This window comes from Pteropus vampyrus, unplaced genomic scaffold (assembly GCF_000151845.1).
Source record: "Pteropus vampyrus isolate Shadow unplaced genomic scaffold, Pvam_2.0 Scaffold394, whole genome shotgun sequence".
NCBI classification, from domain to species: domain Eukaryota; kingdom Metazoa; phylum Chordata; class Mammalia; order Chiroptera; family Pteropodidae; genus Pteropus; species Pteropus vampyrus.
In genome coordinates, this window is record NW_011889175.1 from 1,472,733 (window position 1) to 1,497,804 (window position 25,072).

The following is a 25,072-nucleotide window of genomic DNA, read 5'->3' on the forward strand; positions in this document are numbered from 1 at the left end:
CAGATAGACCCACCCCCGACGGAGAGAGCCCGTTCCAGCTCTGCAGCCATTGGTCCGCAGGCCACGCTCAGAGCGCGGCCAACCGGGTAGTCCGGCCGTTCCGAGGGTCCGCCCCCGCCCCACCCTGTTGGCGGCTCAGGTTTGTTTTGGCGTCAGGCGCGCGCTGTGATGACGCCACGACGCTAACGCCTGAGGATGGCGGCGGCGGCGGCGGCGGCGGCTGCGGCGGCGGCGGTAGCCGCGGCAGCCGTAGCCTCGGCCCGGAGAGGGTCAGCAAAGCCGCCGAGACGCCGAAGAGCCCGCCGCCCCCGCGAGGTGAGGCGGCCCGGCCCAGGGCGACGGCCCGATGGGCGGGAGGGGCAGACAGCTATGGCCACGGTCGCTTCTGACACACCGGGCCCGTCCTACTTAGCCCGAAGTCTTTGGCCCGTGCCCGGTGTGCCAGGGCCTACAGGACTGGGGAGCAGGCCAGGAGATGGCTGCTCGGGGTCCCCGGTGTCCGAGGACCGCGGTGTCCGATGGCCACGAAACGTGCTGCTACGCTGGGTAGCCTGTTTCTGGGGCCGCGTGGGCCTGGTGGTCGTGGTCAGCTGCTCTGCCTGCTGTTCAGCCAGCCGGCGTCGGTCATGGTGAATTAACCTGCTTGTTCTCACTGCCTTCTCGTGTCCGGCACCAACTCCACACCCCTCCTTTGCTACTGAACGCCAGCGTGTGACCGGGAGCTGGTCGCTTCCTTGTTCAGTCTGGGAAAAAGCAGGCCTGAGGCCAGCCGGGTCCCCTGTTCCGTAAGCCAGTCATCCCTCTGTTTATAAGGGGTAGCCCCTGTCGCAGGCCCATGCTCACTCCTAAGTGAGTCTGCTGAAGTGAAAGTCTAAAGTCCTTCACGGCCTAAAACTGGCTCCTTGGTGCGCCTACATGATAAAGGCCAAGCTTCTTAGGAAGGCATTTAGGGCTGGCTCTTCATAATCTGGTAGAGGCCTAACCCTGAAGTCAACACCTGGGAACTTATATCTTCTGTTTACATATTTTGTTGTTGGGGCATGTGAGACTTTTATTAGCTCTGTGATTTAATACCCTTATGCTTTAGATACACAATTTTCTCATTTTTTAATACTCTTCTTTCCCCTTCCACTCATCAGTGTGGAAAATTTACATCTGTCCTTTGAAATTCACCTTAGATTTTATTTCTTTGGAAAAGCCTCCCTTGCTTCACATGTAGAGATTGACAGCTCTGTACTTCTTGTGAATGCTGTTGAGTAGATCATGTTGTGCCACATAATGGTGGGTTTGGGGATTCTGTCTTCTGTGTGCATCTGAGTGTCTGGCTCTGTGCCTGGCATAAAGTAGGAGCTAAATCCACTGGGATAGGTTACTGGTTTAAGAACAGATACTGATTCAGCTGTATTACTGAGCACTTATAAGGGCCCAGGATCTTAGATGAGCACAGCAAATGTAAATCTTGTGTTTGCACATGCATGCATGCGTATGCGTGTGACAGGTGATGCAGCCTTGTCAACCTTGATGGTCCAAAATATCTTGGGGTAGTTTTTTAAGATACAAATTCAAGAGTCTCACTCTCTTAGACTTTGATTCAGAAGATCTGGAATCGATCCATATTTTGAAAAAAACTGCCCAGGTGTTTGCCGTGCTCCCTGGTTGAAGATCTTTGTTATTGCCCCCAGGAGGCTGTTATGTCTTCTTTGCCCAGTAAGAAGGGCTAGCTGTGCTTTGTGGCCTCCCATTGCAGTCTCATTGCCCCTACCCTGGGGAGACAATACGATTTGGTTAGAAGAACAGGCTTTGGAGTCAGAAGACTGGGAGTCAGTCCTTGGCTTTTAGGGGATCTTGACGCTCTTTGAGTCCTAGTTTGCTCATTTCAAAATAGAAATAATCATGCCTACTTTATATGGTTGCAGAGAGGAGTGAGAGTGCATATAAGACACTTGGCACAGTTGGAACTCAGCAAATGGAAGCCACTGTTTTTACTGATGGCTGTTCTCTCCAGAGTGTGTCCCTTGTCAGAAGGAGATCTCAGTAAGCGTGTTTTGCTCTTCAGACTGAGCTTCATATAGGAAGCTGCCTTGTGTTATGTGATTTCTTCAAGGTCATTTCTGCTCATCAGGAAAAGCTCTGACAAAACTGCTTCTACTCAGGGCATTTTTAGTTGGCCCTTTCCCTGGAAGAGATTTGGAATGCTGACTCACTAGAGGGTGGGTTTGCTAAAGCACATTGTCCAGGTCTAGTTGCAGTTTCTGCACTTAAGTTGTATTAATGAGCTAGAGAAAGCAGTTTTCAGGAAACTGTTTGCCTCTGACACTGAACTAGAGTTGCCCCTCACTTGGAATGGAATTACCTTGCAGATCTTAGTCTCCGTGGAATCTGAAACAGATACTAGGCTTCTCTGTTAGTCACATAATTAAATGTTCATAGTTAAATGGGTGAGATTTTGGTTTGGACTTCTGTTTTACTTTATAAATGTGAGCATGTTTTGTGGGCAACTTGATCCTCTTCAGAGCTTCCCAGCTGTATGACATGAATGAGCTATAGGTGTGCCAAAGTGTTGATCCTTCAGCTTAGAGGTAGCTGAAAACAGCTGTCTCCATTGACCACAGGATACATAGAAAAAATTTTGAGAAATACAGCCCTGGAAGAAGGGAAGCGATTCTGTTTGTTGAGAGCTAGAGAAGGGACTTATTTATTTGAACTTCTTTTCCTTCCAAGAATCTTAGCTCAGTATTAATTTGATTTATGTTGGCTAGGTCATCACTGAGCTAATTCTTGGTACAGCCCTCTGTTGCCATGGTGTCTAATGTGATGCTAAAATAGAAAAATGTGGTGTTTTCATTTGCTGGGGGAAAATTACCTCAGAAGTACCCCTTTCAGGCTGCCAGCCTTGAAGTGGCCTCACAAGGCATCGTAAGAGTAATGGATTAAGGGAGCCACCTGGACTGTAAATTCCTTGAGAGCAGAGACTATGGCTACCTTCCTTTTGTCTGTCACAGCCTCTGGCAGAGTTCCTGGCCCACAGCAGGAGCTCAGTAAATATTTGCGGGTTGAACTTAGTGACTTTGGAAGGAGAACTCCAGGTACATTGTATTTCTACTGATGGGATGGGCAGTGGGTGGGATGTCTTGGATGGAGTTGGGGGTCACAATAAAATGAGGAAGACACAGCAAACTTTTGAACTTCTCTCCCACTCTCAGCCCTAAGACAGGAGCCTCGGCCCACCAATTATTACATGTAGAGGAGTGGTGACTAGCTGGAGTCTTTAAGTGGGGTCCCAAGTTATTATATTCTAAAAAAAGATCATAACAATTTTTTATTATGAAATAATGCTACAAATTAAAACATTACAAGAGTGAATACTGCACAGTGTCTTTAGATGCAAACTCCAATAATTAGATGTATATTCCTCCAGCTTTTTTTTCTTTTTCATATACTAGTCTCTACATTTCTACAATATATATTTTTGTTAACTTTAAAAATGTAATATGTGGTGATGATTTTAAAATATAGCAACAGAAGTATATAAAGTGAGAAGTAAAAGTTCCCCTTCCTGCTTGTTCCCCTCACATTCCCACATCCTAGAGACATGTATATATCTATAACTTTTTAAAATCCTTCATTGGACATGTGCTTTATGTACTATTTTAAACTACTTAATACATCACAGACATAGATCCTGGCACAAAACCACTCAATGAAATTAAATAACTGGTATCTCTCTTTCTTTGTCAGTATATATGGATTTACGTCAGTCTTTTCAACAGCTGCAGAGTATTCCATTATATGATTATATTTTAGTTTCTTTAATTATTCTCTTACCGATGGATATTTGGGCTGTTTCCATTTTTTAATTATTATAAAGAATGCTGTCATGAACTTTCTTGCAGAAATATATCTTTGCACTCTTGTGAAAGCGGTTTTATAGTATTCTTTCTGAAAATGAGATTGCTGGTCCTATGTCAGTTTCCCTGTTTCAGAAAACAGAATCATGTAGTTCACCCTGTGATTGCAGAGGTCCTTGTTTGGGAATTTTTGTCTTATGTGACAGGCTTCTTTGCCTGGTCTCCTTGACTCATGATGGTTAGACGTGACGCATAGCAGTTACTTATTTTTGGGATTACTGAGCAATTCCTGCCTACTTAATTTTGACAGACAGTCTTTCAAAACATGGGAGCAGAATATAGAAACCTTTGCAGGCGAACAGTTGTGAAGCTTTGCTGTGAAGAACAATCTCAGGGGATGTGTTCAAGAAGGCTGGGTGCCTGTGAGCCCCTATCTGGGAGATATCCACAGTCTTGGTTTCTGTGTTTAGCAAATTGGTTCAGGTTCCATCCTTGCTCCATTTTCCTAGGCCCCTGGCTTCCCCTACCGATAGCAGTACCTCAGGCAGATGGGGTCAGGTCTGGCAACTTGTAGGCAAACTTGCTTTGGAGTTCACACCTGAGAGTTCTGGCTTCCTCCATTGTTGAGCATATTTACACAGGCGCCGCCAGAGCATGGATCTGATCTAACCACCAATCTGGTGTCTTTCTGCCGCTTGAGGTTCTGTGATTGTTGCCTCACAGCAAATAGAAATCTGAGAGCCAGACCACCTTTTATTCATTGTTAACAAACACTGAATGCCTGCTCTGAGTTTAGCATGTTGCTGGGTGCCAGAGAATTCTAAAAATGGCCCCTTCTCTCAAGGGACTGACAGCTCTAGTGATCAAAGGCTATCAAGACTACAGCAATGAGCAGTGTGACCCAGATTGGAGGTTTCAGAAGATGGAACCTTCACAAAAGGTTTGTTGATTCACCAGCTGAGTGGTATGAGAAAGGACTGAGGCCTTGACTTGGTGAGGCCCAGCCCTGATACTTCTGGAGTCTTTCCTACGTAATGGGAGCTCTGGTTGGAGAACCAGGAGATTTGGTGCCGTGCTTGGCCAACACTATCTGAGTGGCTTGGGACAAGTTTCTGTCTTTCTTGGCCTGTCATTTCTGTAGAGTATTAGTGAGGACGGTAGTGCTGAATACTCAGGCCCACTGCCACACTGTATTCAACACGCTTACCTTTCTTGCAGAGTGCTTGGATCAGGCTGGGGGTTGAGGGTGTGCAGGCTGACAAGAGAGTTCATTACTTTCCACAAGATGTGTTCAGATATGTGTTATGAAGGGAATAGGGACTTGTGATAGCTGGCATAATGTGCCCTTCCTGGGAGGACTCTCCTGAGGCTTTCCTTAACTCATCCTCATCCACCCCCTACCCCCACCCTGGTCACTGTGCTAGGGGCATACACAGGAGAGCTGGGGCAGGAAAACACTCTGCCCTTCTTCTCTGAAGGAGTTTTGCCAGCTACCTCTCCTGTTCCTATGTCTGCCTTTTCATTTGACAACAATGGAAAGAATTTAACAGATGTGATTGGAACATGGAGCAGCTGTGATCACCTGTAAGCTATCAGGCCACTCCCCTCCCAGGCACCCTCTTTCCTCCGTTCTTGATGTGGAGTTGGGAAGGTGGGGTACCAGCTTCAACATATCTTTGAAGAGTTTCTAATTGGAACGAATGTGGGAGAAACTACATCCCAGGAAGGAAGAAAGAAGGTCAGAGAGGGATAATCCTTTACTCTCTCACTGCTGACTTGAGATCCTTGTGTAGGCTTTGTTTAAAGTGACAAGTTAGGCCTTTTCTGTTGTAAACTTTTGTTTTTCACATCAGGAACGAAGAGGAAGTTTTCACTGAAATGGCTAAACTTATAAGCAGCTCTTTGTTCTGCTTCTGTAGATATGGACCACACTAGGTATATATTTATTTATTTTTTAATTTTAGGCGAGGCAACCCTTGGTTGATCTCACAGATTGCAAAGACCTTGTCAGCTTACAGTCCCTTATTTTTTATTTTTTTACGCCTACAGCACCTGGTCTTCCTAGGTGGTTTCCCATCCAAGTACTAACCAGGCCTGACCCTGCTTAGCTTCCGAGATCAGATGGGCTTGGGTGGCATGGCTGCAGACTTAAGTATACACATTTAAACAAAAAGAGCCAGTACATATGCCTGAAGACATTTTATGGACTAGTGTTCTGCTTTCTCACCAGGAAGAAGTGACATCTAAGTGGCTGTCCTGGGTCACCCATGCAGTTTGTCTTCTCTCTTAATAGTGGTAGATGTTGCTTACCATGTGGTCTTGGGGATCAGGGAACTGTGTTCTACCTTAGAAATCCTGGCCACAGTATCTTTTTCCTGAACTGTCGTGTTTTCCCTGAAGGAAGAGATGAGTCTGCAAAATTCCAAAGTCCATAGTTGTAATCTTTGGCCTCTGTGACAAGGAACTTTGTTTCTAAATGCCATTGTTTAAACATTATTTCCTAAACTGCTATGTGGGATCTCAGGGGCATTTGGATGAGAACTGTAGCAAATCCTGGAGAGCTTTGTGTTGGTGCAGGAATCTTTTCCTCTTGTGTGAGGAAAGATAAACCTCATTTAGCTGAGAGTCATATTGATTAAAACATACTGATTTAGCATAGTGATTAAAACCAGAGTCCTTAATCTGTGGTCTCCAAATTCCTCCTTTTCATTTACTGGCTTGGTAATCAAGATCTTGGGTATATTTAAGAGATGAGCTTATTCCTTGAAAAACTTGGCTATATTGGTCAGTATCACCATATCGAATTCAGGGCCTTGACTCACTTGAGTCGGATAGCCTCTGTGGGTTCTCTGTGACCCCCAAAGTGCTACAGCAAAACATTTCTGGGTCTGTTTCTGCTGCCTTTGATGGGATCTTTTGCTGGCTTTGCAGGAGGGTGGGGGCGGGGTTGGTGTAGGTGTTACCTCTTGGCCCCAGGAACCACCCTTGGGCAGCCATGGAATCTGACCCTGACCAGCAGTTTTCAACCGGTACCTCTAGTAACTTGCAGTAAATGTCATATGGATGTTTCACATGCACTGCAATGTATCCAAAACTGCCCTCTTCCCATTGTTTCCTAAACCTGCCCCTCTTGCTGCACTCCTGACCCTTTTGCCCAGGAGCCCGAGCAAGGTATTGGAGTGCTGCCCTAACTTCTCTCTCTCACCCCTTATGTCCAGCCTCCAGTCCTTGTCAGTTCTGCTGACATCTCCCTATTCCACCCCACTCTCAGGGCCACGACCCCCCTCACTGGTCTGTATTGTTCACTTTGACCCTCCTCCAGTTCAGCGTAATGCTTCTTTCCTAACCAGTGATCACTTCTCTTTCTTTGTAAACTCTTTGGTATCTTCCTGTCACCTCCTAGGAAGGTCCTGACTTCTCGTGCTGCTCTCCACACCTGGTTCCTACTTACTTTCCAAAACTTCAGCACCCCACCCCCCATCCTATCTCTGCACTACCAAACTGCCCATTTCCAGGCATAGGGTGCTACTCTGGGCCTCTGGGCCTTTGAATGTGTTGTTCTCTCTGCCTGAAACACCATTTCTAGCTTTCCTCACCTGACTCATTCTTACTTCAAATTCAGCGTGGGGGATCACCTCTTCCTGGAAGCTTTTCCTAACCCCTGCGTCATTCTGCATGTATCTATTATTGTTTCTCAAGCCTAACACTTACCATACTATATTGAAACTATCCATTTTTGTGCTTTTCTCTTCACTTAGACTGTGGGTTTACTGACCATGTTTTGCTTTTGTGTGTGTGTGTATTAAAATATAACCTACATTGGATGTCTTATTCATTCCTATATCCCTAGTAAATGTTCAGTAATTGTTTGATCTGAGTAATCATTTTACCCCCAATTCTATATGTCATAATTAATAGGAAATTCTCAGCCCTCTTCTTTTACCCATGGCCTCAGATAGACTTAGAGAAGGGTAGTCTGAGTAGAAGTGACCTCTGGAAAGCAGTAGCTCAGTACTTTACCTGGTCCAGGGCCACCAGCTGCAGAGTATTAAGGGTTGGAACATCTCTGTCTGGGAAACAAATGGGAAGCCTCCTGGATCCTCATCCCAAAGAAGCAGAGCACCCTCACCCACAGCCTGAGTCACATCTGGATGAAGTTGCTAGTGTCTTTTCTGAGCTCAGGGTTCCTTCTGCCTCTTGAATGATGCCCAGTTTGGTGGCTACCTGGTGGTAGTGTGCTAAGGCTTGTGGTCTCAAGTTCACTGGGATTGATTTCAGCCACCTCTGGGACTTGTGTGGCATTTTTAGCCATCTATGTGGTGGCTGGGGAAGTGAGAGACCCTGAAACAGGGTGGTTAAACTGCCGGAGTGAAGATGGTGTGTTAGCAAAGTAGCGGGAGCCATTTAGGAAAGGGTGAGGTTAGGACAGAGACCCCGGGCAGTGGGTGGTGGTGGTTGCAGGGGAATCAATCCTAGCAGGAGGGCTAGAGGGCCAGGGAAGATATCCATGGGGGAGGCCTTGGTGAAGTGGATTTCTGAGCCCTGGTGGGTGGTAGTGTTGGAGAGCAGGTCTCTAGCACTCCACACTCCTGTTTCAGGAAAGATGAGTCAGAATAATAAGAGGAACGATTTTAACATTTAAAAAACACAGGACTTCAACTAGGATAAGGGACCCAGGCAGAGTAGGGAGGAAGGTGGGGACAATGACAGCTGAGCCTGGTGCATATGCCTGCCCCTCTCTTGGGGTTGAAGAGCAGTGTGAAAATTAGATCTGGGGAAATGTAAGTCAAGACCATGGAGCTCAGATCCAGTCTTTCATTTAGACCCTCCATTGAGCCTGTGCTCCAAGCACTCCTGGGCCAAAGTCATCATCCCTTCCAGGGAATCACATTAGAGCCAGGTCTTTAGGTTAGGTTTATCAAGGGGCAAGGGGGAAGGGGGAAGAGGATGGCTGATATTCCATCAGAGGTGACCCCAGCTATGTTGAATTGTCTTCTTTTCTATCTCTATAGGTGTAGACGGGGCACTGCCTGCAGAGCAGGTCCTGCCAGCCTCGCTGGAGAGGATGCCCCCGTGTCCGTGATGGGCTGTGGGACAAGCAAGGTCCTTCCTGAGCCGCCCAAGGATGTCCACCTGGATCTGGTCAAGAAGGTAGAGCCCTTCAGTGGCACTAAGAGTGATGTATACAAGCACTTCATCACGGAGGTGGACAGCGTTGGCCCTCTCAAAGCTGGGCTCCCAGCAGCCAGCCAGTGTGCAAACCCCTGCCCTGGTGCCCCCACTACTGGCCACACAGAGCCTCCCTCAGAACCACCACGCAGGGCCAGGGTGGCTAAGTACAGGGCCAAGTTTGACCCACGTGTGACAGCCAAGTACGACATCAAAGCCTTGATTGGCCGAGGCAGCTTCAGCCGAGTGGTACGTGTGGAGCACCGGACAACCCGACAGCCATATGCCATCAAGATGATTGAGACCAAGTACCGGGAGGGGCGGGAGGTGTGTGAGTCAGAGCTGCGTGTGCTACGCCGGGTGCGCCACGCCAACATCATCCAGCTAGTGGAGGTGTTTGAGACTCAGGAGCGTGTGTACATGGTGATGGAGTTGGCCACTGGCGGAGAGCTCTTTGACCGCATCATCGCCAAGGGTTCTTTTACTGAGCGTGACGCCACGCGGGTGCTGCAGATGGTGCTGGATGGCGTCCGATATCTACACGCACTGGGCATCACACATCGAGACCTCAAGCCTGAGAATCTGCTCTACTACCACCCCGGCACTGACTCCAAGATCATCATCACTGACTTTGGCCTGGCCAGTGCCCGCAAGAAGGGTGATGACTGCCTGATGAAGACCACCTGCGGCACGCCGGAGTACATTGCCCCTGAGGTCCTTGTCCGAAAGCCCTATACCAACTCAGTGGACATGTGGGCACTGGGTGTCATCGCCTACATCCTGCTCAGTGGCACCATGCCCTTTGAAGATGACAACCGCACCCGACTGTACCGGCAGATCCTCAGGGGCAAGTACAGTTACTCGGGGGAGGTGAGTCTGCGCTGTCCTGGGGATGTTGGAAGGCCTCTGTGTGGAGGGGCATGCCCTGCAGCTTTCACTCAGAGGGATGTGCCCTGACAGCCATGCGGTGGGGCCAGGCAGGTGATGTAAAAATGATGAAGTGAGACTAGTAGAATGGTTTAGTTTGGGTTTACCCCCAAAGTGAGCCCTGAAACAAGGACACGGAGCACATAGTTTAATTGGGATGTGATTCCAGTAAGCACAAGTAAAGGGTAAGGAAAGTGAGGCAGAAAGGGAAAAAGTCAATAAAGGTTACATTAAAGAGTGGACTGCTACTGTTGGCCACTGGAACTCAGTCCCACTGGGGACCCTGTGAATAATCATGTGGAATGTATTTCAGAATTGTACCACTGAAGGGCAGAGAAGTGGGTGGTTTTTAATCACTGACTCCTGTATGAGTCAAGAATTTCTTTGGAGGGTGTTAACTCCTTGGCACTTCTGGGCTGTCCTGAATGCCAGCTAGTGCCAGAGAAAGTCCTCCGGCAAAGAAGCAGAGAGATGCAGGCACTGGCAGTGGGAAGCTGTCATCATACACAGGAGCGCCACAGCTGGAGGTGAGCTCAGGCGGGCCGAGAGGACATGAGGCAGGGCCTCCACAGTATCTGCTCCATGGGAACTGTGGCAAACTAGAGTGACCATGCCCTCTCTAAAGGAGCAGCTAGCTGTTTCTCATCTCTCCCAGCTTTGCCACACACCAATGAGGACCCCATGCATCCAGACATTCCAGTTTTCGCAAGAGAACCAGAAAATCTGATCTTGAAATGTTGGAATCTAGTTCACATATTTAAGCAGTATCTTGTTTGCCAATAAACACTAATCTGCAGGCCAGATTCAAATAGCTGGCCATCAGTTTGTGTCTTTGGATCCACTGATGGTTCTGAAAGTTGAAAAAAATCCATTAGGTACAGCACTACTGGGAGCTAAAGAAAGGTGCAGAAAAAGGTAAGAGCTGGTAGGTCCTTTAGGCAGGATGCTGATTTGGTAGGAAATGAGGCTGACTCAGGAAATGCTGCAAGCTAGAGCATAATGGTGTGCTCAGGGAGGCTGTGAAGAAAAGAATGTGGTTTATAGCTTTACATGGGAGGTAATGTGAGCTTTGTAGGATGACAGAATTTTGCCAAGGCAGTCAGGGCCTGTTCTCAAGTGCCTCCTACAGAGTGCTCTCCACAGTGCTCTCCTTAAGCCTGGGTTTGCCGAGAAGCAACCCACATGGAGGGGAGGGAGCTCTGCTGTGGCCCAGCTTTCCTCCCAAGGATTTTGGGCTGGGCCCTCTCTGGCCCTAGCCAACTGATCCAGAGCAGCGTTTCCTGCAGGAGTCACCTAAAAGCCTCATACCATTTTGCCTTCAGCGTTTGAGGTCCTGTGCTCCTTCATCTTCCCTGTCAGCTTCCAAACACGGTCTTGGGGTTAGTCAAGGACTTCTCTCCTGTGGGGATGGAGGCTGACATTCTCTAGGGGGATCCTCAGTTCCTGTGGCTCAGGGTGGTGTGAGGAAGGATGGGAAGCTTTCCTCTTCAGGCCAGCTCTGTGCTGGCCACAGGTAAAGGAGAAACTAGGACGTTCGCCAGCTGTCTCCTAAAATTTCTCACAATTTCTTTCTTCCTCCAAATGGAGTCAGCAAGTGATGACTGGCTGGGAAGCCCAGGCTGTAATGAGGTGGTCACAAAGGACATGGTCCTGCTCACTCTCTGGGCTGGGTTTCATCATGGGTCAGAAGACCCAGAACCTACCTCACAGAGCAGTGTTATGCCTAAGCCCTGCCTGACTTGCTGTGCCCTGGGAGCTCCAGCCCTTGAACCTCTGCTTGGTGCCAGGCTTTTGAGGGTTCAGCTGGCAGAGGGAGTAGCAAGCTTAGAGGAAGGGAGGTTTCCCAAGAGATGCCAACAAAGGAAATACTCTTTAGAAAAGTCTGTAGCTTTGGCCAAGAGTTCCTGATTCCTGCAGTTGTTGATCAGGTAGTTTATCTAATTAGACCTTGCAGAGTCTTGCTAACTGGCTATTGATTATCTGAGGGTAGGATGACAAATGAGGGAGATAAGGAATGGACTTGTGTTTCCTACTCCTACTGTAGCCATAAGACTGGGTCCTGAAATTCTACTTCTTGCTTTGCTGGAATCATAGGGCATGAGTCTGGGGCTTCCAATGTTTGAGGAGTGGACACAGCCCAGCCTTTGCCCCCCACTACCCTTCATCAGTTCCTAGTTCCAGAGTCAAATTTCTGGCCAGCTCTGCCAGCACCTGTCTGTTACTAGGAGCTTGGCTGAACCCCAGAAGATTCCACTGCTGTCTGCAGAGAACTCTGGGTTAGGAGGGATTTTTTTCTGGGCTGTTGAGGAGGCCTCATCATTAGATCAGGCTCTCTGAGCTGGAGACCAAGCATCTCTTTCTGTTTACTGGTCATTGGCTACCCATAATCGCTCCTGGGGAAGATGCACAGAAACATGAGGTCTGTTCCCTATCTCCATGGGCCTTGAGACTGCTTGAGAAGAAAGACTAGAAATAGGAAATGGCCAAAGACTGAACCTTTGTTGTTAGGCATATGTCAGCGCAGGCCTTGGCATAGAATTGCTGGGCCTGGGCAGTCTGGAACATGGGCTCAGTCCCATAGGACCCAGATCAGGTGGCTGGGCTAGACCTTCTTAGGGCTGGGCCCTGCCCCTGCCCTTAATCCAGCCATCTGTCTTATACTGTGTGACAGTCATTTGCCCTTATGAAGGCCGTCTAAATGAGAAAGGTCTTGCGAGTTAACCTGTCTGAGAGCATGGCATGTTGAGGAGAGGAGAGTATTTCAGACTAACTCCTTGAGTAAATGAAGGATTGCCCACTTTGAACTTAGCAAGTTTTGGAGGTGTGCATGCCTCACCTGACAGTAAATTTCATGGTACTTAGTACCTTTCTAGGGAAACTTATCCTGCTCCCTGCCCCCTCATGGCGGTATCTCATGTATACCAGGCTCTGTCCAGTGTGCTTGATTGGTGAGGGCTGTCCATGCAGCCCTCTGTCAGGTTCAGTGGTTTCTGTGGACTTGAATAGAGGACTTTGTGCAGGAGGTGAGCTTTGAGCAGGTAAAGAGAAGGGGACATTACTGACTGTGCTTCAGAATAAACAGTAAGTTGTTTAGGAATGTGGAACAGAAGTTGACTAGGATAGGGGCTGGCCAGGTGTTTGAGCTCTGTAGTGCCAGAGGCTACTTGGGGATTGAAGTGTTAGGAGGGAGAGAGCGGAATGCTAGTGAGGGGGGAATGCAACAGAAAGCGTTGGAGATTAGCAGGCGGAAGGCTAACAGAGGCTGTTGGATAGTCCCAGCTTGGGATGGAGGAGCCTGGCCTCCCTGGGATGTTTGGGGTGGATCAGGGTTCCCAGAGAGTGGGCTCCATGTAGTATGTGTGAGCCGTAGTTTAGGAAGAGGAGTGGAGGACAGAACCCTTCTTTGGCTCATCAGCTTTGAGGAAGAACGTCAGCTTTTAAGGGCAGATTCAGAGAGGGCTCAGGCCTGGAGAGTATGTACGGTCCTGCCTTGACATCCCCAGTGGCAGAGGGAAGCACATCAAGTGGGTTTTCTTTCAGCATCCTGCCTTCCCATGATCCTGACAATCTAGATACTCTAGCTTCAGTCCCAGCTGCACACCCCACCTTTTCCCCCACAATATAGACCCAAGATGTTTGCTTCACTCAGACAACTCTCCACACTTCGCTTTTGCTCAAGCTTTTCCCTCTGCTACATTGTTCACCTTGGAAATTTGACCAGCTCTAAGAGATCTAATTCAAACATTGCTTCCTTTGGAATAATGCTGACCATTGCCATCATGTAGTACCTACTGAGCACCAGGCATGGGGCTGAGGGTTCTATACCCAACATCTCTAATCTCAATAGTCCATTTTACAGATGAGAAATTGAGGCTAGTTAAGTTAAGTAACTTGTCCTTGGTCTCCCAGCTAGAAGGTGGCAGGCCTGGAATTTGAATCTAGGCCATCTTGGCTTTTGAGGTCCGCTCAGTCCACTCTCCCTGACATGCGCCTCTGCATGTTGCTGGAGTCTGTTTCTGACCTTTTTTTTTTTTTTTACGCCTACAACATCTGGTCTTCCTAGGTCGTCTCCCATCTAAGCACTAACCAGGCCCGACCCTGCTTAGCTTCCGAGATCAGACGGGATCGGGCGTGTTCATGGTAGCATAGCTGTAGACCTGTTTCTGCATTTTCTTGGACTGCTGTCTGTATATAATCTCCCTGCCCGCTGAGGACAGTGTGTATATTAGAACTTTCTCCTGGCTTCTTCTGAGAGAAGTACCAGTGGTTGTCGGTGATGCCCTGAGAAGGGACCCAAAAATTACTGGCTGGCAAGTAGATTGGGCTGTCTGTGCTGGCTGGGAGTGCTGTCTTCTGGGGGCTGGACTCTAGGAAGAAGTGGGGAGCCTGTTGGCAGTATTCTTAGAGGACTACTGGCTAGACCTGCTTAGAAGCAAACACAGGAATCTTGGAAGATAAAAGAGTGCTGGGAGTGAGAAGGCTGTGGTGATTTTCGAGAGGAGAAAGCCGAATTTATTTAGTGACCAGAGGTGCTGGAGTGGAGAGATCCAAGCTAGGGTCACAGTGGAAGTGATGAGGAGACATGTTGACCAGATGTGAGGAAGGCCATTTGAATGTGAGAGCAGTCTGAAGATACAAAGAGCTACCTTGAGAGAGCGAGCTTCCTGTCATGCATGGAAGGCCTCAGGAGGCTGGAGCAGCTGTTTCTAAAGGAGTGACACAGGTGAGTCATCATCTGTGGACCCATACTAGAAGACTGTTAAGGTTTTGCTTGGAGATTCTGTGATTCACTTGACATGAAATGTGACATCACTGGCCTAATGTCATTGCTTTGCCAAGAGTTCTATTCCTAGAGTCAGGACAGAGGAATAGGCTTTTGGAGGATTGATGGCAGAGATGCCATCAGCAGCTTTGCTGCCTTCCATGTTTAGCAACCTTTAATTGTCACCCTCCCCTGCTTAGGCAGTCTCTGAGCTGCAGGCAAGCCGGAGTGACTATACCAGGAACAGAAGGGCTTGGGCAAAGGTTTTCACAGAGCATCATTCAGGAGAGTGCTGCTGGACAGAGGACAGAACCATAGGGGGAGAGGAAGCCCACCTGTGGGCCGATCTGCTACTACCTAGGGGATATGTTGGTGGGAGGTGGCTTCTCAAGGATGGATTTCTGGGCTATGGGATGACTATCCATCTACTTGGGGTCCAAGGACAATGAGTTGGGCCATCTTGGAATTCTGATAGCCCTGCAGTAGGATATGTGCCTCCAGCCAGAGTTGACATTTACATTTCCACTCAGCTTCTTAAAGAGACTCTAACCCTTGCCATCTGGCCCTGGGATGTTGAAAATAAAACGAAGTGGAGAAGATGGGGAATGTCTTGGTGCTCTCTAGGTGAAGGGGTTCAGTGCCTGTGGGACCTGGTCATGTAGCTTAATCTGGGTGAGTAAGTTTAGGACCTTGCCCCAGAGCCATGGGGAGAGCTACCCAGAAGACATGGGAGAGCTAGAGATTGGATGTGTGTTTAGGCAGCAGACGGAATGCAGGGAGGCAGGTGGCATAGTTCCCGGCTTGTGCTTGGATTCTGCCGGATGCCTTTACTTTTTATTTTTTTATTTTTTAAATTTTTTAGTTTTTTTAGCCTACAGCACCTGATATTCCTAGGTGGTCTCCCATCCAAGTACTAACCAGGCCCAACCCTGCTTAGCTTCTGAGATCAGATGAGATCGGGTATGTTCAGGGTGGCATGGCTGTAGACTGTCGGTTGCCTTTAATTGCCTCATGTTTCCCCCTCCAGTGTGAATGGGGACTGTGGTAGACCATCAGCTCCCCATTCATCTCTCGCTGCCCGCTGCTCCCAGAGTCAGAGGATGGCTTTCCTGTGTCTGTCACAATAGCTGACAGCACAAACAAAAAAAACAGATTGATTCAGAATTCTTTGTTCAGAGACATCCCTAAACCCTTGTTAACTTGCCTGGCTGCTGGTGTCAAGTGCTGGATGACGATGCTGGCTCTATGTGAGGATCCCAAGAGGATGGGTAGAAGCCCCTATACCTGTTGGGGCAGGAGCCCTCGGAAAGGGCCATCCCTAACTCACCAAAGCTCCTGGTACATAGTAGGTGTTCAACAGATAAGTCCTTCACTGCAAGAGCGTATGTCCTCAGTTTAGGTCCCTAACTGGTCACTGCGAGGTGGCATGGTTTGGTCCCTATGGTTGGAGACTTCCCCTTGGTTGCTGACCTCTTGGAGGAAGGCAGGAATGGGCTCCCTTCTTGTGGGGGCAGGATGCCAGGCTCTGAGTGGAGAGGGGCAGCATCTTTTTCATGTTCTACCTCTGGGCCACCACTTGGCTCCCTGGAGCCCTGTCCTCTAGACATCCCTCTGCTGCTGCTGCACTGGTTGCATACTCCCCAGAGAACAGTACACTCCTCTGGTGGCAGAAACAGGCATCCATCTCCCCACATTGCTGCATTCAGCCATTCCTACCAAAATGTCTTGTTCTGACCACCTACAGCATCTCATTAACCCAGGGTAGAGCCTCCTTTCATCACTGCTGTTTCCCACTCCTGGTCCCCACTGAGGCCTCTCCAACAAAGGGAGCGTTTTGTGAGTTGTGTTCAGAGCAATTACTGGTGCACTGTCTGCCCCCACTTTCTCCTCTTATTGTCTGTCCACATCTGCATTGCTCTGTCCTCTCACAGGCCCTGTCGCTTCTAGGTCCTCGAGTTCCTCTGGGAGCTTCTGGAGCTGTTCTCTCTCCCACATTCTGACCTCTTTAAATCTGCTGATGGCCTCCCACACTCATCCCCATCTAGTCTCCACTGAGGTGGAAGCTGCTGGTCCAACTACGCCCCACTGGCCGTACTTCTCCAGGCTCTTTGTCCTCAGTCAGTTATCCCATCACACAAGGTCACCCTTCTCATGCCTGCCTACCTGGCCTCCGTTTGTCTGTCTCCCAGTGCAGGTGCACCCAGACCTGAGCACTGCTCCAGTGTGTCCTGGCTGACTTGGACATAAAGCTGCCACTTTCATCTCTTCATTCATCTTGCCACCCCATGTTGACCAAGTACTTGCCCTGAGCCGAGTCCAGTGTACCCAGGGTTCCAGGGACACAGACCTCTGGAGGCAGAGGACACAGAATGGGTGATATATTAACAGCCATTAGGTTTCCAAACTGCCTCAGAAATTAGAATTCTAATTGGAATTAGAAGTTTAAAAAAAAAAAAAAGCTCGGGCCCTGGAAACCACCTGGCCTTAGTAGAACCTATGAGTGTAGATAGAAGAAGCCACTATGCAGCAGGCTCTGAAATCCAGAACTTTCCAGGGCTGCTCCAGGACACCATAAAAAGCAGACATTACTCAGTTGCTGGCACAGGTTGCCAACATCCCTCTGATTCCTAAGAACACACAGCACCTTTCCTGACTCTTGAGTTACACCCTGTCTCCCTCTTGTCCCTGACCTTTACTTTGTGGATTCTGGGCAGAGACAGGTTGGGGCACAAGACTTCATTTTGTTATTCTCAAGTTTCAGAACATAGCTTTACTAACCTTGAAGTTGTCATGCTTTTTCTCATTTTATTTTTATTTTCATTCTCTGCCTCTTTTTAAAACTCTTATTATCTTCCTTCTTTTTCTCCCTCAGGCTTTCACCGCCAAAGTCCTCTTTTCTGCTGCTCAGCCCCCATCCACCCCCTACCAGGTCCCAGGGTGGTGGATTCTGTCTGGTCTGGAAGCTCAGCCACCAGGATGATGAATGTCTTGACCAGAGGAGGGAATACTGGTTCCACTGCCACAGTGTCTAATTCTGCTGAAGTTTTCGAAACACTTGGTCATGGGCAACATCAGTGTATGCTGTTCTTGTCATACTAACAGTTCTCCTGAGTAAACCTGCAGCTTCATTTCCTGGAATGTCCTCTGTGTCCTTTTCTCTGCTCTTATTCAGGCCCACGTAAGTACAGGAAGAAGGCCTTTGGAATGCTGGGTCTGAAAATACATCTTGAGATGAAGCCGAGGGAAGAACTGAGTCACAGGAGCAAAGCCCAGGCTTCTTTCTTCCCTTTCTTCCTCTAGCAGCTCTTTAGTGGCGCTGCTGTCTCTGCCAGGGAACCTTCCCCAGAGTCATCATGGGCCGGGAAAGAACCTGTACAGGTCAAGAGGTCAAATTAGCTTAAATGATGCTATGCTTCTGTTCCTCATACACAGCCAAGTGAGGAAAAAAGATGGGTAGCCATCTTCTTAGAATCCAGGACTTCAGAAACTAGAAGATAATTAGAATTCATTGCATTCAGCTCTTTCATACTAAAAGTAAGGAGGCTGTGATTTCTCTAAGGTCACACAGAGAAGGTAGAACTAGAACACAGGTTGCTGGGCTTGTAGCCTAACACTTTAATCTGTCACCCTGATGCCATATGGAAGAGACACCAGATCTCTCTCTCCCTTCCCATGAGAGTGGTCAGACCTGCCTGCCAAAGGGTGTAAAGGCAAGCCCTGTGAGTTGGGTTTGCTAGTAGAAAGCAGCAGCTTCCTCCTCTCTCTGTAGCCGAGGCTAGAGAGCTGACTCCATCCTTTTTACCCTTAGTCCTTGGGCTCCAGTTGAGACTGGTAGTGGCATGGGTAATGTTTTTGGCAGGCCCTTGTAACATTAAAGGTAGCAAGTTAGAAGGACTGGGGAGGAGAGAGGTGCATCCTCTGAGCTGGAGTGGAAAGCCCTTTGTGATTGGTGCCTCGCTCTGAAGGGAGTGTCAGACTCTGCTGCTGAGGAGTAACTGGTCCCACAGGAGCAGGAGGATGAGGAGGGTAAAGGTGGTAAGAAAGTGCTCACAGGAGAGGTCCCTCCTCTACCCTCTATTGGCTTCTCTGCTGTGACAGCATCAAGAGTAGGTACCCTAACTACAAAGAGTCAAGGACTCTAGGGGCTGTAGACTGGGAAGAAGAGCAGCCAGCTTGATGGTCAGAGCCAGGGTGGAGGTGATGCCCCTCCTGTCACGGCCTCTCTTTGTCCTCTTCTCAGGGCAGAGCCCATCCCCTGCCCACACACAGCTCATGACAGACTTGTGGAAAGGGGGATGGGTGCAGGCTGTCTTCTGGGGTATTGTGGCTATCCTCTGATCTCAGAGCAGAGGAAGACCTGAGTCTGGAGGCAAGGCGGATGGACATTTTAACATTTTCTTCCATGTTCCATGCTCTGTGTCAGCCCAGAAACAGGTGGAAGCCCCTGGGAGACTGCTCAGGTGGTACTTGTGGCCTGTCCCTTCTGTCAGCCACCTGAGGCCCATGTCTGTCCCTGATCTGGGCCCCAAGTATACCGAAGTGAGAGTTCTTTACCCAGAGCCAATAAATAGAGTGTGGAAACCCAAGGACGTGACTATTTTATCATTTTTCTTTTTTTCATGCCCAGAATACTTCCTGGCTAGTCAGTCATAGGCTGGCAGACATACTCGTGTTGTTCCAGAGGCCTAGGCATGTTGGGACAGGAGGCGGGTTGGTCTACAGGTGTTGAACACTTTCTTAGGAGGTGCTAAATTGAACTTAGGGCCGGAAGCATGGCCATGGGAGTGTCGAAAGCTTTGCTTTTCCTTTCTGAGCCCCTTTGAAGGCCTCAGCACGACTCTCAGGGGCCCCTATTCTGAAAGTCAACCTAAGCCCTACCCCGCTGTCAGTGGGCTGGGTGAGAACCACCTTTCTGTGTTGGCTTGCCTGCCTTCCTGCTGCAGGTTCCTCAGTGTATGAGGGTTAGGCTGGGTGCCATTGGCACAGCCTGGTTTTCAGGTCAGCGCAACTTGAATCATATTGGCTTGGGGCACCTACCTGACCCAGCCGCTTACAGCTCTTTAAAGATGGGGAGAACTGGGCCTGCCAGAGAGGGCTGGGCTGGCTTTCAGACAAATGAGTTCGTTGGCATTCTGCACACAGCCACACATACACAAGTAATTGGAGAGGCGAGTATTTGGGGGAGCAGGAGGGGTGGATCAATCTAACTTGCTTTGGCACTAACAGGCTAGCCGCTCGATGAGCAGCAGGGGTCGATGCCTGGTGTGTGCCTGTGTCATTCTGGAGATGGAGATGCTTAAGCCCACAGGGTGGGTCTGGTGAGAGGCCTGTCTAAGACTGCATTGGACTGGTTTGGAGCTGCAGGGGGCCTTGATTTGGCTGGGTGTGGAGGTAAAGTGGACAGGCCACCAGTTCATCCATGTTCAAGTTCCTGGCTTGTGAGTCTATCTTTGCTACTATTATTCTTTCATCTGCAAAGGAGTTACCCCTCTTCTGTCTTGGCAGGACCAAGGGACAGGGACAGAATCCATGTCTCAGCCCTGTTTGGCTAGCCCAGGCTGCCAGCTTTGTTTTGGGGCTGTCCCACCAACGGTCCAGGCAGAGCTGCAGTGTGTTCCCCAGAAATTTCTCCTTTTATTGGAGACCATTAAAGCTGGCAGGGAAACGCTAGTATTCCCATGACCCAATCTGTTCAGCTGTAGATTTGCTATGTTCATCAGCAGTCCCATTATGCTTGCTTCTTTCCATCTCAAATGAATGATGCGGGCCGCAGTATCTGTGGTCTGGATTGGCTGGTCCCTCACATTGGCTCCTTGTGTTCAGATGGCAGCAGCAAGCCAAGGGGCTTTCTTGAACTGTGAGCCAAAAGCTATTGTGGCAACAATTATCCAGTCCAGTCACCTGGATATTGGCCTCCATACTGGAGGCCTGAGCTACACAGGCCTGCAGGGAAACGTGAGAGGGCCATTGCTTCTTGCACCCCGCTTGCCCCTCCCCACCCACGCACTGCTCTCAGGCAGCAAGGTATTGGGGAGCCTCCCTGGGCTACATGTTCCTGAGGCCCTGGCTTCCCACCCTCCTCCTGAGGACCATTATCTGCCTGGGAAACTTTGAGAGCTTGCCCATTGGTGAAGAGGACCCTATTAGGTGGCTATCTGGAAAAGTCACTTTCTCCCAGTTCAGCTCAGTAAAAATTGAGATTTGCCTTCTAAAGGGCAGGTAAGGGTAGCAACTACAAGTAGCACTGCCTCTTCTTTAAGGCTCTGGATGAGTGTTCCCTCTGCCCTACCCTGTACAGACTGGAGAAGGGCTTGGGGGAGGAGTTGGAGGTCAAGGGAGCCTTACTGGAGCAGTGATAGTCACTGTGTAAGTGTGTTTACTGAATGGGCATGCAGCTGCCCCAAATGTGGGCTCTTAGATTTTCCCGAGCCTCCTGGAGAATGCGTTGTTCTCCGAGGTGAAGAACACCATGAGGTGGAGCAGTCAGACCTCACCTGGCAGGAAGAAGAGTGATGATCATCAACAAAGGTCCTAGTCACCTACTCTTCGGGGAGCTCAGAATCCATGCCAGAGTACCCCTGGGAGATGCCAGGACTCAGAGCTGTGCTGCATTTGTCTTCCTCCAGTAGAAGGGTTCAAAAGGGCCCAGAGCATGAGGGTACCCATCAGGTGCCATCTGTGGGTTATTTACTCACTGAATCTGTATCTAATGAATGCCTCCTGTATGCCCAGCAGCAGGCACTAGGCTCATCCAGCTCAGCCTGCCCTAACAGCAGCAATAAACTTTAAATTGCTGGAATAATTGCTTAGCACTGGGGTCTAAGAGGAAGTCTGAGCAAGTGTCCTTTATCCTGAGAACCTAAGGATTCAGCTAAGTGAAGACAGCCTATTCAGGCTGAGGCCCTGAAATGAACAGCTGCCTGGTATGTGGCTGAGATGCGGCAGCCATGGATACACGTGGCAGAGTAGACTGTGCTGTTCCTCCCTGGGAATAGAATGTACTAAAATGAGGCTGGCGCAGAGCGCTACAAGGAGCCCCTGTGTGGTTTAGAGAGGTCTTGCAGACTGGTAAATGCCCCTGAGAAGGGTCCTGGTCCCTGCCTGGCCCACGGGAGCCCCCTATCCGCTCAGCAGATGGAGAAATCTCGTTGCCTTGAATTGTTTCTGTTTCTCCCCATGGCTGGGAGGCCAAGATTGATGTAGGGCCTGCAGTGGTTGCCTATCACCACTTTGTCAGTTGGAGGGAAGGTGGACCCTCTTTAAGGACTAGAAAGTTTTCCTCTTAGTCAGCAGTCCTCAACCTTAACCTTTTTTGGCACCAGGGACCGGTGCTCCTGTGAGAATCCTGATGATCTGAAGTGGAGCTGAGGTGGTGATGCTGGCACTGGGGAGCTGCTGCAAACACAGGTGAAGCTTCACTTGCTCACCTGCTGCTCACCTACTACTGTGCAGCCTACTCCCTAACAGGCCACGGACTGTTACCGGTCTGTGGCCCAGAAGTTGGGGACCTCTGCTCTTAGTGGCCTGGTTTGAGCATCCAGGGATTGGAGCTTAAGTCTGGCTCAGGACATGGTGGAAGGTTTGGGTCATTCTTTTTAAATCCCCCTGAATTACAGTGGTCCTGGGGTAAGTTGGGGGGTCTTGACAGGCATCACTTCTCTGAGCCAGGCTTTGAGTCTAGGCTACCTTAGAAGTTTGCTCCTTGAGGAGGGGAGCGGTTTTTCTTGTCAGACTTTTTGTCATCCAGAGGGCAACCTCTGTTCCATGTCCTCGGCCAGTATTGGGTGGGGAGGGGAGGCCCTTAATGTTCTACATGGGAGGAGCCAGGCAGTACCTCTCTCTCTGGAGAGAGTGCAGGGGCACCGGACAGGTCCGAGTGCTGTAGTGGTGGCATCATCGGGATGGGGAAAGCAGTGCCGAGTGTTCTTGCTCTAATGCTTGCCTTTGTCCTTTAGCCCTGGCCCAGCGTGTCCAACCTGGCCAAGGACTTCATTGACCGCCTGCTGACAGTGGACCCAGGTGCCCGTATGACTGCACTGCAGGCCCTGAGGCACCCATGGGTGGTGAGCATGGCAGCCTCTTCGTCCATGAAGAATCTTCACCGCTCCATCTCCCAGAACCTTCTCAAACGTGCCTCCTCACGCTGCCAGAGCACCAAATCTGCCCAGTCTACACGTTCCAGCCGCTCTACACGCTCCAACAAGTCACGCCGTGTGCGGGAGCGGGAGCTGCGGGAGCTCAACCTGCGCTACCAGCAGCAATACAATGGCTGAGCTGCCTGGCAGTGGTAGAGACATGGTATGGTCCCAGCCTGGTCACACGCTGCTGGGCCGTCTGGACCCAGTGCCCTCTCTGGAGGTAGGCCTGTGTGGCCAGTGGTAGGTGAATGGCCCCAGCCTCTCCTTTGTGCTTTCAGCAGCTCTCTTCCTCACCCTGGGTGACTGAGTGGAGGGAGCCCCCTGAATTGGTACTGATGCTCCTTTTGGTGGGTTACTGCTCTGGAACAAGTTGGGAAAAGGGCAGGACCTGGCTTTAAGTCTCCTTCACCCCTTGCTCTTGGCTCTTCCTCAGACCAGAGGAACATGCAGTGCCAGGTAGAGAGTGTCCTGTGGTTCCAGGACTCTTTGGGATAGTTACTTCTGGAACCCCTCTTTCCTCTACCAAACTTTCCTCCTTGGCCCTCCACATTCCATGGCATCCTGATCCTCATGATTATGTTTCAGTTGAGAGGCCCAGGTAGGCACAAAGCTTGTGTCTTGGCTGGACTCTCACCCCCTGGCTAAGTCTGAACAGCCCCCAACCTTCCAGCCAAGATCTGTCTTCCTTCATGGAGATGCTAAGGATCACTCCCTGCCCCAGGACTTGCCAGGAACTCTGGTGGTAGGGCCATGGCATGGACGTTGGCCCTTCTGGACTGTGTGGCCATGTTGGTAACATGCTTGCTCCAGGCTCTGACCTCTCTCTGACTATGAGATAGTTCCTGCCCACCACCAGGCCACTGCTCTCAGTGCCTCCTTTGCAGAGCCTACCGTCACCTTCCTCCCCCTTGGATGCCCATTCTATTCTCCAGGTGCCTCCTTCCCAACTGTGGGGGATTGAAGGGAGCCCCATTGCTGCTACCTGGGGGATGGGGCACCTGGGCCAAGGCAGAGGGCAGGGCCTTCCCAGGGAGAGCACCGTCAGGGTTCCAGGGTCAGTGTCAGCCCTGGTTCTACCCTTGATACTCCCGATTGCCCTTTCCCTTCAGGCTCTGCTGTTCCCTCTTCTGCAGCTGCATGAACGCACCACCTAGTGTCTGGCATGAGAATAGGCAGCCTAGTAATGATCACTGCCACTCACTCTTCATCCTCCAAGAGGAAGTAGGAAGGGAGGAGCTGCTGCATTAAGGTGGGGCCCAGGGCTGCTCAACTCTCCGCTTCTGCGCAGCTCTCTGGAACTTAGCCGTACTGTGTGATCTGCCTCTGAACCCTGAGTGCCTGGGGTATTGGCCTTTCACAGCTGGCCTTGCCCTATCCAGCCTGTCCCCCGCTTCCTTTCATAGCATTACCCTTCCAGTCTGAGCCCTGCTGTATCTCAGGCTGGAGGGAGCCCCTGCCAGAGGTGAGTGGAATTAGATGGCTGCTTTCCCAGAGGCCTGAGCCAGACCATCTCCATGTCAGTCATGGTGCCTCCCCACCACAAACCGGGCTGAAACCCAAGCCCCCTCCCTCCAAAGCTGCTTTCAGTGGGTGGGAAGGAGCCAGGGCCCAGCTTTAGCCTTAGCTCGACTGCAGGTTCCCTGCCAGCAGGGAGGATTTGGCCCTTACTCAGTTCCTCCCATTGAGTAGCCAGGACTTCCTTTTTATGTGTGCGCCAATTCCATTGGGAAACCAAGCCAAAGAGATCATTCTGGGCCAAGTCATTTGTGCCTTTTACACACCCCCACCTTCTGTCCTTAGTGCCCCTGGCATAAGGCAGTGGAGAGCGCAAGCCTCATGGCCTCAGAAGTACCCCCACTTTTCCAAGTGCCTCTGGGGGCCTGAAGCCCTAGGGATTTATTTCCTTTCTTGCCCAAGATAGGCCTGGTCCTGAAGGTAGTAGGACAGAGGGAGTTTGGAGACTTGGGCCTTTAATAGGCCCACCTGGGCCTTCATGCCATGGACTGTGGATGGAAAATGTGCAGTTATTTATTTTATGTACTCAGTTTGTAAATGTATCCTCCATACTCAATAAACAGGCTGCCCTCCCCAGGGAAGGCTGCCCATTCATTCTAATGGCCCCGGCTCCTTGCTGTGGACCAAGGGGTCACCCAGGAGGAGGAGGAGGGAAGGGGGCCCAGCTTGGGCATGGCTAGTCTAGGAAGATCCTGACTCCTCAATACCTGCCA

General features: G+C 50.0%; 1 protein-coding gene, 1 non-coding gene and 1 pseudogene across 3 annotated transcripts; 1 reads left to right on the forward strand and 2 right to left on the reverse strand.

The window, feature by feature from the left end:
- Positions 1 to 157: 157 nt before the first annotated feature.
- Positions 158 to 24,959, forward strand: PSKH1 (protein serine kinase H1). 2 transcript variants are annotated; one of them, XM_011380517.2, is made up of 3 exons: positions 158 to 315; positions 8,861 to 9,887; positions 17,579 to 19,292. In XM_011380517.2, the coding sequence occupies exons 2-3, from the start codon at positions 8,931 to 8,933 to the stop codon at positions 17,684 to 17,686; spliced, it is 1,065 nt and encodes a 354-aa protein (XP_011378819.1). In that variant the 5' UTR covers positions 158 to 315; positions 8,861 to 8,930; the 3' UTR covers positions 17,687 to 19,292. The 2 variants fall into 2 exon arrangements, with proteins under 2 accessions (XP_011378819.1, XP_011378818.1); XM_011380516.2 differs by lacking the exon at positions 17,579 to 19,292 and adding an exon at positions 22,662 to 24,959 and having other exon boundaries at positions 162 to 315.
- Positions 13,983 to 14,101, reverse strand: LOC111731745 (annotated as a pseudogene).
- On the reverse strand, positions 15,576 to 15,694 carry LOC111731726. The gene has a single exon (XR_002777304.1). It is a non-coding gene; the product is annotated as a 5S ribosomal RNA (ribosomal RNA).
- Positions 24,960 to 25,072: the final 113 nt, after the last annotated feature.